This window comes from Rhineura floridana, chromosome 12 (assembly GCF_030035675.1).
Source record: "Rhineura floridana isolate rRhiFlo1 chromosome 12, rRhiFlo1.hap2, whole genome shotgun sequence".
In the NCBI taxonomy this organism is placed as follows: domain Eukaryota; kingdom Metazoa; phylum Chordata; class Lepidosauria; order Squamata; family Rhineuridae; genus Rhineura; species Rhineura floridana.
Genome location: NC_084491.1, coordinates 6,731,967 through 6,748,452, shown reverse-complemented (window position 1 = coordinate 6,748,452; position 16,486 = coordinate 6,731,967). Strand labels below are relative to the sequence as shown.

The 16,486-nt window shown below is 46.4% G+C and overlaps 1 protein-coding gene and 1 long non-coding RNA gene across 3 annotated transcripts; one reads left to right on the top strand and one right to left on the bottom strand.

The window, feature by feature from the left end:
- The first annotated feature begins 1,662 nt into the window (after positions 1 to 1,662).
- LOC133368468 (small serum protein 5-like) lies at positions 1,663 to 15,532 on the top strand. Its single transcript, XM_061592731.1, has 5 exons — positions 1,663 to 1,796; positions 8,144 to 8,249; positions 9,618 to 9,711; positions 11,649 to 11,778; positions 15,366 to 15,532. The coding sequence occupies exons 1-5, from the start codon at positions 1,678 to 1,680 to the stop codon at positions 15,466 to 15,468; spliced, it is 552 nt and encodes a 183-aa protein (XP_061448715.1). The 5' UTR covers positions 1,663 to 1,677; the 3' UTR covers positions 15,469 to 15,532.
- Positions 5,688 to 16,094, bottom strand: LOC133368470 (uncharacterized). 2 transcript variants are annotated; one of them, XR_009758651.1, is made up of 3 exons: positions 15,980 to 16,094; positions 15,680 to 15,819; positions 5,688 to 6,045 (listed from the first exon to the last, which is right to left on the bottom strand). It is a non-coding gene; the product is annotated as an uncharacterized LOC133368470 (long non-coding RNA). The 2 variants fall into 2 exon arrangements; XR_009758652.1 differs by having other exon boundaries at positions 5,688 to 6,024.
- Between the last annotated feature and the right edge of the window lie 392 nt (positions 16,095 to 16,486).

The following is a 16,486-nucleotide window of genomic DNA, read 5'->3' as shown; positions in this document are numbered from 1 at the left end:
GAGCGCCTGCCTCCGTTTCCCCCCGAAGCCACCCCGCCCAGCCTCGACGCCAGCGCCTTCTAGGCCAGCCAACCTTGGCGATCTCGGGGCAGCTTCAGCCCCGGCACCTCTCTGCCTTCCCCCCCCCCGAGAAAGGCTGAGGCAGTGACTGCAGCAGCAGCAGCCAAGGATGGGCATGTTTGGTGCCTGATCCGGATGAGCTGAAGGCGCCGGCTGCAGGAAGGAGGCCAGCCGGGATGGCAGCTCCGGAGCCCCGCTCACCCTGATCACTGCTGACCGGGCAATGGAGACAATGAGCTGTGGAGGTGGAGGCTGGCCGGGCGCAGGAGCGCAGCTGTCCCCCGCTTCCCAGTGCCTAGGGCTAGGGTGGCTCTGGGTGCCACCCCTCTGATGGGTGTCACCTGGGCCTGGTGTGGTCTGCACCCCCCCGCACTGTCCCAGTGATGCCACTGCCCAGAGGCCCCCAGGCCAGGTGGCTGCGGGCTCCGCTCCAGGACCCCCACCTGCAGCTGTGTGGTTGGCTAGGCTGCTGCTGCGGCTGTCTGCTCGGCAGCGGGCGGGGGCTGCTGCTGGGGGGTCCCTGTGGGGGTGGCGGCTGGACGTGCTTGGTGGCGGTCCGAAGGCGCCCAGGTGACAGATGTGGGCCACAAGAGCGGCCTCGCTTGGGTGCAGGAACGGCGTTGTTGTCATCATCAGCTCTGTCTTGAGGCAACTGCAGACGCTGCTTCCTCCTCCTGTGCCTGCGCCTGACTGGGAAAAGGCGGGCGGGCGGGAAGAGCCTTCAGCAACATATGCATGTGTGAATCACGCATGCGTGGCTGGGTGGGGGCGCTTGAAAACTGGAGATGTACCTAATTTATGTTAAATATGGCTGGAGGCCGGAGATGGCCCCCTTATGCCGAAGACTCCGGCTGAAAACCAGAGATCTGGCAACCCTAGTGGTCTTCTGTGTCTGCATCACAGCGATTTCACTGCCCCTTTGCCCCTCCATTTTTCTGCACTGTAAGCAACAGCAACCCACCCTGTGAACTGCTTCTGCCCTGACCATTGGTGATGCTGGCTTGGGGCAGATGGGAGCAGGAGTCCAACAATTTTTGGAGGATTAGCAACTCAAACAGTTTGGCAATCTATGACAGCTTTCTGAGTCCAAGGCCAAGCTCTCCTGCCTTGGCCTACCTACACAGAAGATTTTGCAACGCTCGTTACAGGCCAGCCACATTGATAATTAACCAGAAACTTTTGATTTTGGGTTCAGGTTTATCAACACAAACCTCTGAAGGTGATAAGACTCTGCCAGTCCCCAACTTATCTCTGCACAAAACAAATGTCAACTTACTACAACAAAAATCCTTCCTTCTCAACAAACTCGGGGGGGGGCACATTAATCCACCCAGGAAAGCAGGTCAAGGAAAGTGGTCCCCTTGGGTCAGCCCTTCCTCCTCACTTCTATATATATTTGCACATTCTAGCCACCAACACTCACTTTTCATCAGAGCTCCTTCTCACCAAGACAGCATTGCCACTTGCACATCACAAAGCCAGGATGGTAAGCAGAACCCTTTGGTCTTTCTTCCTTTACAGCGAACTGTTTCTTTGACCTGGGCTTAGGGATTTATTTATTTATTACATTTATATCCCACTTTTCTTTTCATGATAGAAACCCAAGGCGGCTTACATATGGTTCCCAGGGGGTCTCCCATCCAGGCACTGACCACACCTGACCGGGAGCTGGCCTCATGTGCCTTCAGACCACAGCCTGGGGTGGAGAAGAAATCTGATTCAGTTCACATTTACAGGCAAACATGCTTAATTTGTGCTTTCTGAAGCAAGAAGCGAACTGAAACACAGACAGCTGTCCTTTGGAATTCACACTTATCCAAATTTTGCAATGCAGTTCTCCAGCCAAGTAATATGTACAAAAAAGCATAGGGGGAAATGTGCATATATTCATGAAGATAACATACAAAAATACATTGTATCTGGGATAAATGCTTTTTTTCCAAAAATGGGTGCATTAGGCAAAATTGCATACAAAAATGTGAATATTAGGAGAAATTCACACTCAAATCCTGATGAATTTTCATGAGGTTTTTCTTTAAGTAAATTGATGGCAAACTGAGCTTTAGATTGGAAAAATGAGAAACTCAGAAAATGAAATGGACAGATTCACCCATCCCTGCCTGGATAAGGCTGCATAACGATCCTGGGAAGGCTCCAGGCAGACGGGTGCTCTGTAGGTGCCATTCAGGTTCACAGTTAGCAGAACTAGGGCACTATTGATAGGGATGGGAAGTGCGCTGTAATGAATTTGCTAGGCACTTCCAGGATAAAATCTCTTGCATCCGCCAGGACTTAGACTCCAATGTTGTAGCAGTAGAATCGAATGACGTGTCCAGCGCACAGTCTCGTCCTAATTTTTTGGATGAGTTTCAGTTGGTACAGCTTGAGGACATTGACAAGGTGCTTGGACTGGTGCGTGCGACCACTTCTAAGTTGGATCCTTGCCCTTCTTGGCTAATAAAAGCTAGCAGGAATGGAACAGCCGGCTGGGCCAGGGCAGTGGTTAACGCTTCATTGCGGGAAGGAGTGGTCCCTGGTCTCCTGAAAGAGGCGATTGTAAGACCACTCCTGAAGAAAACGTCCCTGGACCCGGAAAATCTTAACAACTATAGGCCGGTAGCTAACGTTCCATTCCTTGGCAAGGTCCTGGAACGAGTGGTTGCCAACCAGCTCCAGACACTCTTGGATGACACCGATTATCTGGACCCATTTCAGTCGGGTTTTAGACCCGGTTTTGGCACGGAGACAGCCTTGGTCGCCCTGTATGATGACCTCTGTCGGGAGACAGACAGGGGGAGTGTGACCCTGTTGATTCTCCTTGATCTCTCGGCGGCTTTCGATACCATCGACCATGGTATCCTTCTGGGACGACTCACTGATTTGGGAGTGGGCGGTACTGTATGGCAATGGTTCCACTCCTACCTGGTGGGTCGTCTCCAGAGGGTAGTGCTTGGGGATCATTGCTCGGCACCCTAGGATCTCCGGTATGGGGTCCCGCAGGGGTCAGTTCTGTCCCCCATGCTTTTTAATATCTATATGAAGCCGCTGGGTGTGGTCATTAGGAGCTTTGGAGTGCGTTGTCATCAGTACGCTGATGACACGCAGCTCTATTTCTCCTTTTCATCTTCTCCAGGTGAGTCTGTCGACGTGCTGAACCGATGTCTAGCTGCAACAATGGACTTGATGAGAGCTAACAAACTGAGGCTTAATCCAGACAAGACTGAGATGCTGCTGGTGGGTGGTTCTCCTGACAGGATGGGGGATGTTCGACCTGTTCTGGATGGGGGTTACATTCTCCCTGAAGGAACAGGTTCATAGCTTGGGAGTTCTTTTAGATCCATCCCTGTCACTTGAGGCTCAGATAGCCTCGGTGGCACGGGATGCTTTTTACCAGATTCGGCTGGTGGCCCAGCTACACCCCTATCTGGACAGAGAGAGCCTTGTTTCAGTAGTTCATGCGCTGGTAACCTCGAAATTAGATTACTGCAATGCGCTCTACGTGGGGCTGCCTATGAAGACGGTTCGGAAACTGCAGCTTGTGCAGAATGCAGCGGCCAGACTGCTCACGGGGACCAGACGGTTTGACCACATAACACCGATTCTGGCCCGCTTGCACTGGCTGCCTATTTGTTTCCGGGCCCGGTTCAAAGTGCTGGTTTTGACCTACAAAGCCTTACACGGCACAGGACCACAATAACTGTTGGAACGCCGTCCCCGTTACGAACCTGCCCGTACACTACGCTCATCATCAAAGACCCTCCTCCGAGTTCCTACTCATAGGGAGGCTCGGAGGGTGGCAACGCGGAAGAGGGCTTTTTCTGTGGTGGCCCCCGAACTGTGGAACGATCTCCCAGAGGAGATACGCCTGGCGCCAACGTTACTATCTTTTCGGCGCCAGGTTAAAACTTTTCTCTTCACCCAGGCTTTTTAATATGTTTAGTATGCGTTGACATTGTTTTTAATTTTTTAACATTTTAAACTTTTAATGTGTTTATATTGCTACACGTTTATTGTATTTTTGATGTTTCTTGTCTTGTGAACTGCCCAGAGAGCTTCGGCTATGGGGCGGTCTATAAGTTTAATGAAATAAATAAATAAATAAGGATGGGAAGATCTGTCCATTTCGGTTCTTTCAGTTTCTCACTTTTCTAATGTTAAATTCAGTTCTCTACATTTCTGCAGCAATCTGTGAATTTTTTTAAAAAAAATCCTCATGAAAATTCTCTACCATTTTAGTGCATTTTCTCCAAATAAACACATTTTTGTGGGCAGGTTTGACAAAGATACACATTTTTCTGATCACATCATGCCATTTTACATGTTATTTTCACTCATATGTTCATTTTTATGCACGCTTTCCACTGATATATGCATTTTTATAAATATTGTTTAGTTGGTGAACTGCATCCCAAAATTCTAATAAATGCAAATTTTAAAGGATGGCTGTGTTTCAGTTCTCATACTGTTTTGGAAAGTGTGAATTTGATAGATTCTGCTTGAAATGCAAACTGAATTGAAATTCTCACCCATCTGTAACTACTGATGACCCCTGTCCTCCTCACTCCCAGTCCATCAATGCCACATCTCTCTGTTACCATAATCTGTCTGGGAGAGGGATAAAACGAGTACCTGAGATCCTTGCATCAGCAATTTTCCAAGCAAGTGTCCTTTTCCACAGTGTCAGTTCACTACTATTATTCGTTCACTTAGAATAATAGTTTGGCTATCCAGGAGCTTTATATCAACTTCTTATCAGAAGAACTTATCAGAGAAGTCTGACTGTAGGAAGTGCAATTTCCACAAAATTACAAGCAGCCTTCAGCCAAAACTGACACACACAGCATGAAATTGTTCTCCATCTTAATTCATCATGGCTTCACCCTGGCTGCTCTGTTCTGTGCATCCACTTCTAACCTAACTGCCCTATGAAAATGTATAACAACTGGTTACCAGTTGTTTACCGGGCCCAATTCAAGGTGCTGGTACTGACCTTTAAAACCCTATACAGTTTCGGCCCAGTTTATCTGAGGGACCGCCTCCAGTATCACCAATTATGCCGCCTAACGAGATCAGCCTCACAAGACCTTCTCTCGGTCCCACCGGTGAAAACAGCTAGGCTGGTGCGGACCAGAGAGAGGGCATTCTCGATCGTGGCCCCCACCCTCTGGAACTCGCTTCCTTTTGACCTCTGTCCTGCCCCCTCCCTGATGGGTTTTCGCCGAGCCTTAAAGACCTGGCTATTCAGGCAGGCCTATCAGATTTCTGAAGGGGATTAGTTTTTATAGTATTTATTGAAGATGGTTTTAGTTGATTTGTTGTTGATGTTGTGTTTTGGTGATTATGCATTATGTTATATTGTACTGAATTGTTGTATTGTATTGTTGTACGTCGCCCAGAGTGTCCGTTTACTCAGACAGATGGGCAACTAATAAATAAAATTTTATTATTATTATTATTATTATTATAAGGTCCAGCAATGACCTGATTAACAGTTCCCACCACCACCACTGCCTGATATCTGTTTTAAGCTAAGGCCTAACATGTATATCACAACCAAATTATCTGATCTCTTATTATTGATTGATATAAAAGAATGTATTCATCTATATCAAAATTCATTGATTCATTAAAAATTATTTGATACCTAAGACTTATAAAAGAAATAAAACAAGATGCAGTAAGTTAAAAATACAATAAAGATACAGATAATACAAGTACAAAATAGAGTAGTAAAAGCTTCAACATATGCCATATATAGAAAACCTATAACAATTTAAAGCTGTTGTCTTCATGTGAAATCTTTATTCCACAGCCAACAGACTGCAGGCCGTCACATCAGGCTTTAAAGTTAGGATCTTCCATTAAACTGGCATTTCACAGTGTCATCATATCCACATCAGGCATCATCAAGGTGTCATCCAGTCCAAAACTCGAAATAAATGTTCAAACTCAGTTTCACAAAGTCTGTAGCACAATACAAACAAACTGAAAATATTCAAGTTAGTACAATCTCAAAGTGCAGTATCAATTGGTTACATTCAATTAGCCTAGCTATTTTTTTCCAACATAGAAATGTCTGTTGGCTATAGGTACGTTCTTAAACCACAAAGTTTTTTTCTGGTGTAGTGGTTAAGGTGTTGGACTGTGACTTGGGAGTCCAGGGTTCGAATCCCCACCTAGCCATGAAGTTCACTGGGTGACCTTGGTCCAGTCACTGCCTCTCAGCCTCATAAAAACCTTAGTAATAGGGTCGCCATAAGTTGGAATCGACTTGAAGGCAGTACATTATTTATTTATTTATTTATTATTGATTTACTGATTTTTAGCCCACCCTTCCTCCCAGCAGGAGCCCAGGGTGGCAAACAAAAGCACTAAAAACACTTTAATACATCATAAAAACAGACTTTAAAATACATTAAAACAAAATATCTTTAAAAACTTTTTTTTAAAAAAAGAAGCTTTCAAGACACCTTTTAAAAAATGCTAAAAACATATTGTTTCAAAAATAAAAGTTTAAAAACATATTAAAAAGCAATTCCAACACAGACACAGACTGGGATCAGGTCTCAACTTAAAAGGCTTGTTGAAAGAGGAAGGTCTTCAATAGGCACTGAAAAGATAACAGAGGTGGCACCTGTCTAATATTTAAGGGGAGGGAATTCCACAGGGTAGGTGCTGCCACACTAAAGGTCCATATCCTGTCTTGTGCAGAACAGACCTCCAGAGCGCAGTGATTGACTGGGTATATAAGGGATAAGACAGTCTTTCAGGTATCCTGGTCCCAAGCTGTATAGGGCTTTGTAGACCAAAACTAGAACCTTGAACTTGGCCCAATAGCAAATGGACAGCCAGTGCAATTCTTTCAGCAGCAGGGTGATATGTTGGTGATACCCTGCCCCAGTGAGCAGTCTTGCCACCACATTTTGCACCAGCTGCAGCTTCCAGACCAACCTCAAGGGCAGCCCCACATAAAGCGCATTACAGTAATCTAGCCTGGAGGTTACCAGTGTGTGGACAACAGTGATCAGGTTATCTCGGTCCAGAAACAGCCACCGCTGTTTTACCAGCCAAAGCTGGTAAAAGGCACGCCTAGCCACTGAGCTCATCCAGGCCTCTAGTGACAAAGATGGATCCAGGAGCACCCCGAGACTATGGACCTGCTCTTTCAGAGGGAGTACGATCCCATTTAAAGCAGGCAACTGACCAATTATCTGAACTCGGAAACCACCAATCCACAGTGCTTTCATCTTGGTAGAATTCAGACTCAGTCTATTGGCTCTCATCCAGCCCACCACCACGTCCAGGCAGCAGTCCAGGGCTTGCACAGCCTCTTCTGATTCAGATGTTACAGAGAAATAGTGCTGGGTATCGTCAGCATACTGCTGACACCTTGCCCCAAATCTCCTGATGACCGCTCCCAATGGCTTCATGTATATGTTAAACAGCATGGGGGACAAGATGGTACCCTGTGGCACCCCACAGCACAACTGCATGGGGGCCGAAAGACAATCACCCAATGCTATTTTCTGAAAATGACCTTGGAGATAGGATTGGAACCACTCTAAAACAGTGCCTCCAATACCCATCTCACCAAGTCAGCCCAGAAGGATATCATGGTCAATGGTATCAAAAGCAGCTGAGAGATCAAGTAAGAGTAACAGGGTCACACTCCCCCTGTCCTTCTCCCGATAAAGGTCATCCATCAGGGTGACCAAGGCCGATTCATTTCCATAACCAGGCCTGAACCCAGACTGGAATGGGTCAAGATAATCCGTTTCATCCAGCAGTACTTGCAATTGCTGTGCCAGAACCCTCTCAATCACCTTCCTTAAGAAGGGGGTATTTGAGACCAGTCGGAAATTGTCGTAAACCAGTGGGTCCAGGGTGGGCTTTTTCAGGAGCAGTCGGATCACCACCTCTTTCAGGGGGGTTGGACCCACTCCCTCCTGAAATGATGTATTGACCACACCCTGGATCCACTCAATCAAACCCCCTTGGCAAGTTTTAATAAGCCAAGAAGGGCAAGGGTCAAGAGGACATGTTGCTGGCCACATCATCACAAGCACCTTGTCTACGTCATCAGGCCGCATCAACTGAAACCGTTCCCAAGAAGTTGCAGCAGACGTTGCGCTGGACACCTCACTGGGGACTACAGTAGAAGTAGATGGGGCATCAAGACTGGTACAGAGGTGAGCAACTTTACCCTCAAAGTGCTTTGCAAACAATTCACAGTGGGCCTCCGAAGGGTCTAAAACTGAATTTCCTGGAGTTGATGTCAACAGACCCCTGACGATACGGAAGAACTCCACTGGACAGCTGCTCGAGGATGCGGTGGAGGCAGAGAAGTGGGCCTTCTTCGACGCCCTCACTGCCACACAGTAGGCACGGTTATGATGTTTTACTCGTACCCGATCAGCCTCACAGCATGTCTTTCACCACTTACACTCTAGCCGTTATCCAGCCTGTTTCATTGCCCTTAGCTCACTGGTGCAGACCAGGCTCCACAATGATGGAGAGGGCGCTCGGGGGAAACAGTGTCAAGAGCCTGACATGCTTCCTGTTCCGCAGTAGGACAAGGGCTTCAGCAGGGTCACCTGCTCTACTTACTGGGAACTCCCCCAAGGCATTGAGGAATCCAGTGGATTCCATTAGTCTCCGGGGGCGCACCATTAGTGAATATATATTAGCGTATGCAGGTTTTATGTGCACTCTTTTGCCCTTGTTTTTGCTGATGTGTAAATGGCTTCCCTATATCCCCATCCATTCCTCTGCCTTCTGTGCCAACATGTTTTTCTTACGCTTCTAAGGCTGCAATCCAATACATGCTTACGTGGAAGTAAGTCCCATTGAACCCAATGGTGCTTACTTCTGAGTAGATATGTATTGGATTGCAGCCTCAGTTGGAATGCTCATCTTATTCCATAATGCCCCAGTAGCTACGACCAGTGGCTAGGAAAGGTTCATTTCAATCAAGTGAAGCTAAAACGTCCACTGTCGATAGCTCTAGAGCCAGGGTAGCCAATGTGGCACCCTCCAAATGTTTAGCTCCAGCTTTCCTCATCCTCAGCCAGCATTGTGTTGAGTTTAAGTAGCCAGCCACCTGAACATGGCATGGCACCAGCCTGGAGGAGGATAAGTTGCCATCTCTCCGCTACAACAAATGAAACAGTTCTGAAGATCTATTCTTCTTGTTCTTTAACTGATGTGGTTACCACAGCACCCTTTGACATCTGAGACAGATACTTTCAGGACCCACCCTATTCCTGTGGCTATTTGTTTTAAATTGTTTTTAATATTGGATTTTACATTGTTGCAACCCAACCTGGAATCTTATGGTGAAGGGTAGGTAAGCAATTGAAATAATTTCAACTACTCCATGGGACTTACTCTCAGGTAAGGAGGGTTAAGATTGCAGCCTCTGTATGAATCTGATATTTCTGAAGTAACTCTATTGAATACTGACATGTCTTTGGATCCAGAGTTTAAAAGGGATTGAAATTCTCAAAGAACTCAAGAATCCCTTGATGGCTAACTTCTCAATTTTCCATCCTTTTCAGAAATTCCTCCTTAGCCTGACCATCTTGTGCATCGCCCTCGGCTTGTGTCATGGAGAATGTTACACAAAACAACACAAAGCACAGATTGTTGATGGTAAGGTGAACAAGCAGCCTGTTCCTTTGGGCAAAGAATTATTCTGTGCTCAGGAGACGGTGGCCTTTCCCCACACCGTGAGATGAAGCCATGAGATAGTATTGTGGGTTGAAGAGCCACCCTAAAGAGACTGCAGCACACTGGACTGACTTGCTCAGCCCGTGAGGGCAGCCTCTCTGGGGCAGACAAAAGGGAGCTTCTTCTCCTATCCCCCCTGAGGGCAACTCCACCCTGCCCCAAGCACTTAATTGGGAGATTAACTGGCCCATGCCTTTCATTGCCTGCTCACCTAAAAGCATGTCGAGGGAGCTTTACCACCCATCATTCCCTCTAAAGTGTTTGGAAGGGAGAAGCGTCCAAAGTCCACACAGCAGGTAGGAAGAAATGAATCGGTCAGGTTCAGGTTCTCACTTTTCTAACCTTAATTTCAGTTCTCTACATTTCTGCAGCAGCTTCCGCATGAAAATCCTCATTAATGTTCATTAGCATTTTAATGTGAAGTTCTAGTAAACACATATTTGTATGCAGTTTTTATGACTTTACTCATTTTTTCAAGCAATTTTACCTGTTATTTGCATTTTTGTACATATTATTTGGCTAGAGAACTGCATTTAAAAAATCAGAGAAGTACAGTGTTCAAAGAATACCTGCATTTTGGTTTTCATATTGATGTGAGAAGTGAGGATTAGTTAGTTTCTGATTAAAATGCAAGCAAACTTGACTTTCTCCCCCCATCCCTAAAAGCACTCCCCTCTCCAACCCAAGCTGGCCAGCAATGACAGCTGGATTAGGAAGCACCCCATTATCATTGGTGTCTCAGGGTGCACCCCAGTAAAAGATATTGTATTACTTACCTCTGCCTGCCTGCCGGCCAACTGTTGCTAAACATTAAGCCAATAAGTCAAATATTTCACACCTGCCCAAATAAAGTGGAAAGGATGGAGTAGATGGGGGAAAAGATGATCCCTCAGCCACTCTGGGAAACACACCCAAAATTCCTGCTCAGCCCCAGAAACAGGCAGCTGGCTAATCCTCTACTCCTTTAAGGGGCAGGTGGGTGGGCTGCATTGCTGGACAAAAAAACCCTTTTCAGGTGCACTCCCCAAATGAGCTGATGGGTCCTGCCAAGGCCAATTGGAAGGTCAGTGCATCTTCCCCCTGAAGAGGGTGGGGCAAATCCACCTGCAGATAAGTCCGGAAGGGCATGAGTCTAGCAGAAGGAATCTTGAATACTGCTTCCAGTTCTGGTCTCCGCACTTCAAGAAGGATGCAGACAAACTGGAACAGGTTCAGAGAAGGGCAACAAGGGGACTGGAAACAAAGCCCTACGAGGAGAGACTGAAAGAACTGGGCATGTTTAGCCTGGAGAAAAGACTGAGGGGAGATATGATAGCACTCTTCAAGTACATGAAAGATTGTCACACAGAGGAGGGCCGGGATCTCTTCTCGATCGTCCCAGACACGGAATAATGGGCTCAAGTTGCAGGAAGCCAGATTTCGACTGGACATCAGGAAAAACTTCCTAACTGATAGAGCCATACGACAATGGAATTAATTACCTAGAGAGGTAGTGGGCTCTCAGACACTGGAGGCATTCAAGAGGCAGCTGGACAGCCATCTGTCGGGAATGCTTTGATTTGGATTCCTGCATTGCACAGGGGGTTGGACTTGATGGCCTTATAGGCCCCTTCCAACTCTACTATTCTAAGTTGCAGGTCTATCTATAGGGAGTATAGATATGTAAGTAACATCCATGTATGTTTCAAAGCAGCATAATACTTTACTGATCCCATCTCATCCCATAACGAGGTTTGGTTTGCTTGTCATAATATGGTAGGTGCATGATGCTGAGTTTTTTTCCCCAGACTAACCTCTGGTTTCAGGCCTTAATGTTCTGCCAGTACTGAACGCAAAACTAATTGGAGTTTCTCTTCTAGACCAGATAGTACTTCCCGATGGGTGCACCGATCTTTCTGATGGAGGCAAGCATGCATTTGGGACTGTGTGGAATTCAGCTAAATGCTTCCGATGCTCCTGTGACGAGGGAGGAATGCACTGCTGTACCAGGTGGGCAAAATGCCAAAACTGGCATTGGTATGTATTTGGGTTGTTTTCAACTAATGTTGACTCGGAGTAGAGCCGTTGAAATTAATGGCCATGACTAACTGAGAGTCGTTAACTTCAACAGGTCTTGCCCAAGTAAACGTTAGTTGACTACAACTCAAAATCTCTTTGAAAACTTCATGCTAAAAGTGGAGATGGCGTCTGTCTCCTTGCATGTGGGGCAGGGTAATGCGGCCACTACAGCAGAGGTGAGGAGCCTCAGCCCTGGAGTCTATAAGTGGCCCTTCAGAACTCTATATCTGGCCCTCTGGCCGATTCCCAAGCCACACCCACTCCACAAGCCATGCTTCCTCTCCCCAGGCCACTCCCCTCACTAGGTCTAATCCATGTCCTCGAGTGCTTTTGTCCCTCTGGAATGTGCTGTTAGACTGATAATGGGCTCTTGCCTGCCTGTTGCTCCACCCACTTTTTTGCTTCTGGCCCCACCTACTTATTGCCTGCTGCTCTGCCCACCACCTACATTCAACCACAGGAAGGTTACCCATGAAGGAATGTGGCTCTCAGGCGGACAAAGTTTCCCCACCCCCCTGCTCTGCATGAAGATGGGGAATTTGTAGTCATGGTGTTGCGATGTCTCTTTAATCATAGCTCTGAAGATATGCTGTATAATATTTATCCAAACTCATCCTTCAGTTGAAATCCTCTAAACAAGGAATAAGACCCAGCTCCTTCAACTGGGACTTCTTGGGAGGAAAAGAAGGATTTAATTGAGTCCACTGAGTCGAATGCCGCGGCGAAATCTATGAACGCTATATAAAGGGATGAATATTTTCCTTTGAGGGCTTTAGATATTAGGTGCTGTAGAATATAGACTTGATCTATTGTGGACCTATCTTTTCTGAATCCCGCCTGCTCCTGGTGGATGATCGAGAACTTGGTGTCCCACTCTACCAGTTTATTCAGAAGGAGACGTCCATATAATTTAGCTGTAACGTCAAGGAGGCTAATGGGCCTATAGTTTCGGGGGTCTGATGGATCCCCCTTTTTATAAATGGGTACTATAATACTAGTGCACCAGCCCCGGGGGAAGTTTCCTGTATTATTAATGTATGTAAATAAATTTGCTAACAGAGGGATCCACCAAGAGGATTCCGTTAGAAAAATCTCAGGCGGTAACATGTCTTCCCCAGGGGCTTTATTTAGGTGGAGAGTTGACATTAAATCCCTTATCTTGGTATAGGTGACTGGTGGCCACGGCGGCAAGTCCAGGCTCGCATCTGGAGGGCGGGGCTGGGTTAGTGTTATAGGGGCAAAAAGGGCGCTGAAATATGACACCCACGTCTCAGGAAGAATCGGGGTAATAGGGACTGGATCACTCTGAGTAAAACGTCCCTGGACCAATTTCCAAAATTGCTGGTCTTTTTTATGTAATAAGGCTTGGCCTAGATCCCTCCAATTGTTTGCAAAGAAGAGTTGTTTTTTCTTTTTTAGAAGGCATTTATAAGCCCTCTTTAATAGTAAAACTTGATGGATAGAATCCTCTGAAGGACATCGACGCATAATTTTAATTTGGGTTGTCAAATCACTTTTCTTTGCACGACATTCCCCATCAGGGTTTTTTCAGTGCCAGAGGCTTACCTTGCAGCGTTTGAATGCCATTCTTTTATACCAGAGCTTGGAAAAGTTACTTTTTTGAACTACAACTCCCATCAGCCCCAGCCAGCATGGCCACTGGATTGGGCTGATGGGAGTTGTAGTTCAAAAAAGTAACTTTTCCAAGCTCTGTATACATCCCTGCTTCCCTCCCAGCTCCTAAATATTGTTGTTGTTGTTGTTGTATATTTCTATCCCACCTTTCGGCCAAAAGGCCCTCAAGGCGGGCTTACAAAAAATAAACACAAATATAGAAATACATATCAATAAAACAGTACAATGTACAAAAATTAAATAACAAGGTAATAACATTATTAAAAAGCAACAAATCTTGCAAGAGTGTTGGATGTTTTGCCAAAGGCAAGAAAGTTCAGGGATTTCAAACCAATGAATACACCAGTGGAAAACATTTACAACCCTTTATTTGAAAGAAGCTGATGTTACACAGCAGGCCAGGCACTTTATAGCCTTTAAAGTGCTATTGAGCAGAGTTTTATCTTACGTTCTCATTTTTGTTGTTGGGAGCCCCAGATAACAACAACAGAGAGATCCCAGCTGGCCAGCAAATATATAGCACCTCCGCCTCAGTCTAGGACTGTATTGAAGCTCCCCAAACAGGAGTTAGGGAGCCTTATTTATACCCAAAGAGCCCCTGGACCTGGGTGCAAGTTTGCACCTGTCACTTTAACTAGCTATACCTATGGGGATGTTTTCTTAATGTGGGTCTCACGATTCTGTCTTTGTTTATCAATTCTGTTAGTCAGTGTCCTTGAGCTTTGTAGCAGCATGATTCATTGCACCAGCCTTGAAGGACATGCTCCCAGCCCTTAGCAGTGTGTGAAAACATCTTCACTAACGACCTATTGGCATCCACTGTCTATTTTGGCCAATTAAGGGCCTCTCTTACCTCATCCATGTTACATAAACAGAGCCTCCCAGGCTTATGTACTATTGCATTCTACATAGGCAGGGTGAGAAAGCATGCCCAAAAGCCTGCCTGGCTGGCATGCAGGGGCGTGAGATAGGAGCGTGGGATGGGGCAGAGCTTGAAAAAGTTACTGTTTTGAACTACAACTCCCATCAGCCCAATCCAGTGGCCATGCTGGCTGGGGCTGATGGGAGTTGTAGTTCAAAAAAGTAACTTTTCCAAGCTCTGGACAGGGGAATTGAGCATGTTACATCAAGATGGCTTCCGGAGATTTTTCCCATACACTACTTAAGATGCTAATTGCTGCCTTCCACATCATGCATGCAAACTCATAAGAATATGGGCCGCTGCCTTCCCCCAAGTAGCAGAGCATCTGCTTTGCATGCAGAAGGTCCCAGGTTCAATCCCCAGAATCTCCAGGTAGGGCTGGGAAAGATTTGTGCCTGAATTGGAGAGCCACTGTCAATCAGTGTGTAGGCAACATTGAATTGCATGGGCCATTGGTCTGACTGAGTAGAAGGTCACTTCCTATATTCCTATGCTGCTAAATTATTGGCCCATCTAACTTGGTATTCCCAACATTGACTGCCAGCAGCTTTCCAAGATTTCAGACTGAAGCCCCTTTTCCAGCCCTACCTGCTGGGGACCTGCTGCAGGTACAAAGGAGTCCTTTTCCAGCTATAAGCTGTGGGACAAAAAAAAGCACCCCCCTTTGCAAGTCCTCAAACAGGATGTTGCTGGCAATTAAGGTACGCTCTCCCAAAAGTGTGAGTTCCAGGACAGGGGAAGCACTTTGCAAAAAAAAAAAAAAAAAAAAGAGGTCCTCTGTCAGATCATTTTGATAACATGAATTTCTCTGAAGAGAAAGCTAAATCTTGCTAAACCTGTGATGACTTTGTAAAAAGGCCATAGCTGCTCCTTTACAAGAGAAACACCAGTAAATGTTTTTGCCACACCTCTTTGTGGAAGTTAAGATAAATAAATGCTTTCCCTCTTCCCCCCTTTTTAGGTATGGTGTAGTCCACTATCCAGGATGCAAGGGAGTGATAAATCCAGAAACTTGTGAATATGACTTCTATAGAATTGATAACCCCTCTGAGCGGTGCCCTTAGCCTTAAAAATCCCATCCTAAATCCTTTCAGACATGAAAGCCTGAATAAATCAGTCATTCCCACATCTCTTTGTGTCTTTTGCTCTTTTCTTCAACAAGCAATGAAGGGAACTCTTAAAGGATGCCTCTGGTTTGGCTATACAAAATCAGTTTGCCCGCTGTCTTCTTATTTGGGCAAGACTTCCAATTTTTTTAAAAAGATGCTTTCTTACCTGTTACAGTTTTGTTATCTGTGCTTGTGGAGCATGCTGGCATTCCCTTGACTCGTTGGAACCTTGATTTGGAGTTTTTGTACCTTTCTCTCTCAGAATGAAGCTCTCCTGTCCTGAAACCCTTTTTCTCAGGGCCGACCCTATAAGGAGGCACAGTTAACAATATGGCTCAGGCAGCAGACCAGGAAGGGTGGCGGGCTGCCTGTTGCTTCTGCTATCAGGACTGGAGGCCAGCCCATTAGCCACCCGCCATGGTAGTTGCTACTGTGTCGGAAGCTGCCACCACCAGTGCCTGCCCACCTGCTGCACAGCATTGTTGCTCCTGCAGGGAAATGGCTGGTGGCTCTCCAACATGCTCCCTTGAAGGTCCACCATTCCTAACTCCAGAGAAGGGCTCTCTCATCAGAGTGAGGCACTGAACTACAGGTGGCCATGGAAAGCACCTGTGCTGCTACTTCTTTGTTGCAACGGAGGCGATTTGGCAAATCCCACTTAACCCTTAACTGTCTCTGTTAAATGTTATTGAGGTTTGTCAGAAACAATCACAGTTTTAAACAGTGTTTTCATGGCAGAGCTACGGTGATGCAGGCAATCCCTCAGCCAGTATTCCTCACTTTGAAGAAGGGCCCCTTCCTCAAATCACAACATTGAGGGGTGAGGGTGGCCCCAGATAGGGGAAGCAGAGAGGTGGCACAAGGCAGAAGTGCAAACCACTCCTGGTCCCAAGCTATGGTCTGAAGACACATGAGGCCACCACCTTGCCGAAGCTAAGCAGGTCTGGGTCTGGTCAGTGCCTGGATGGGAGAC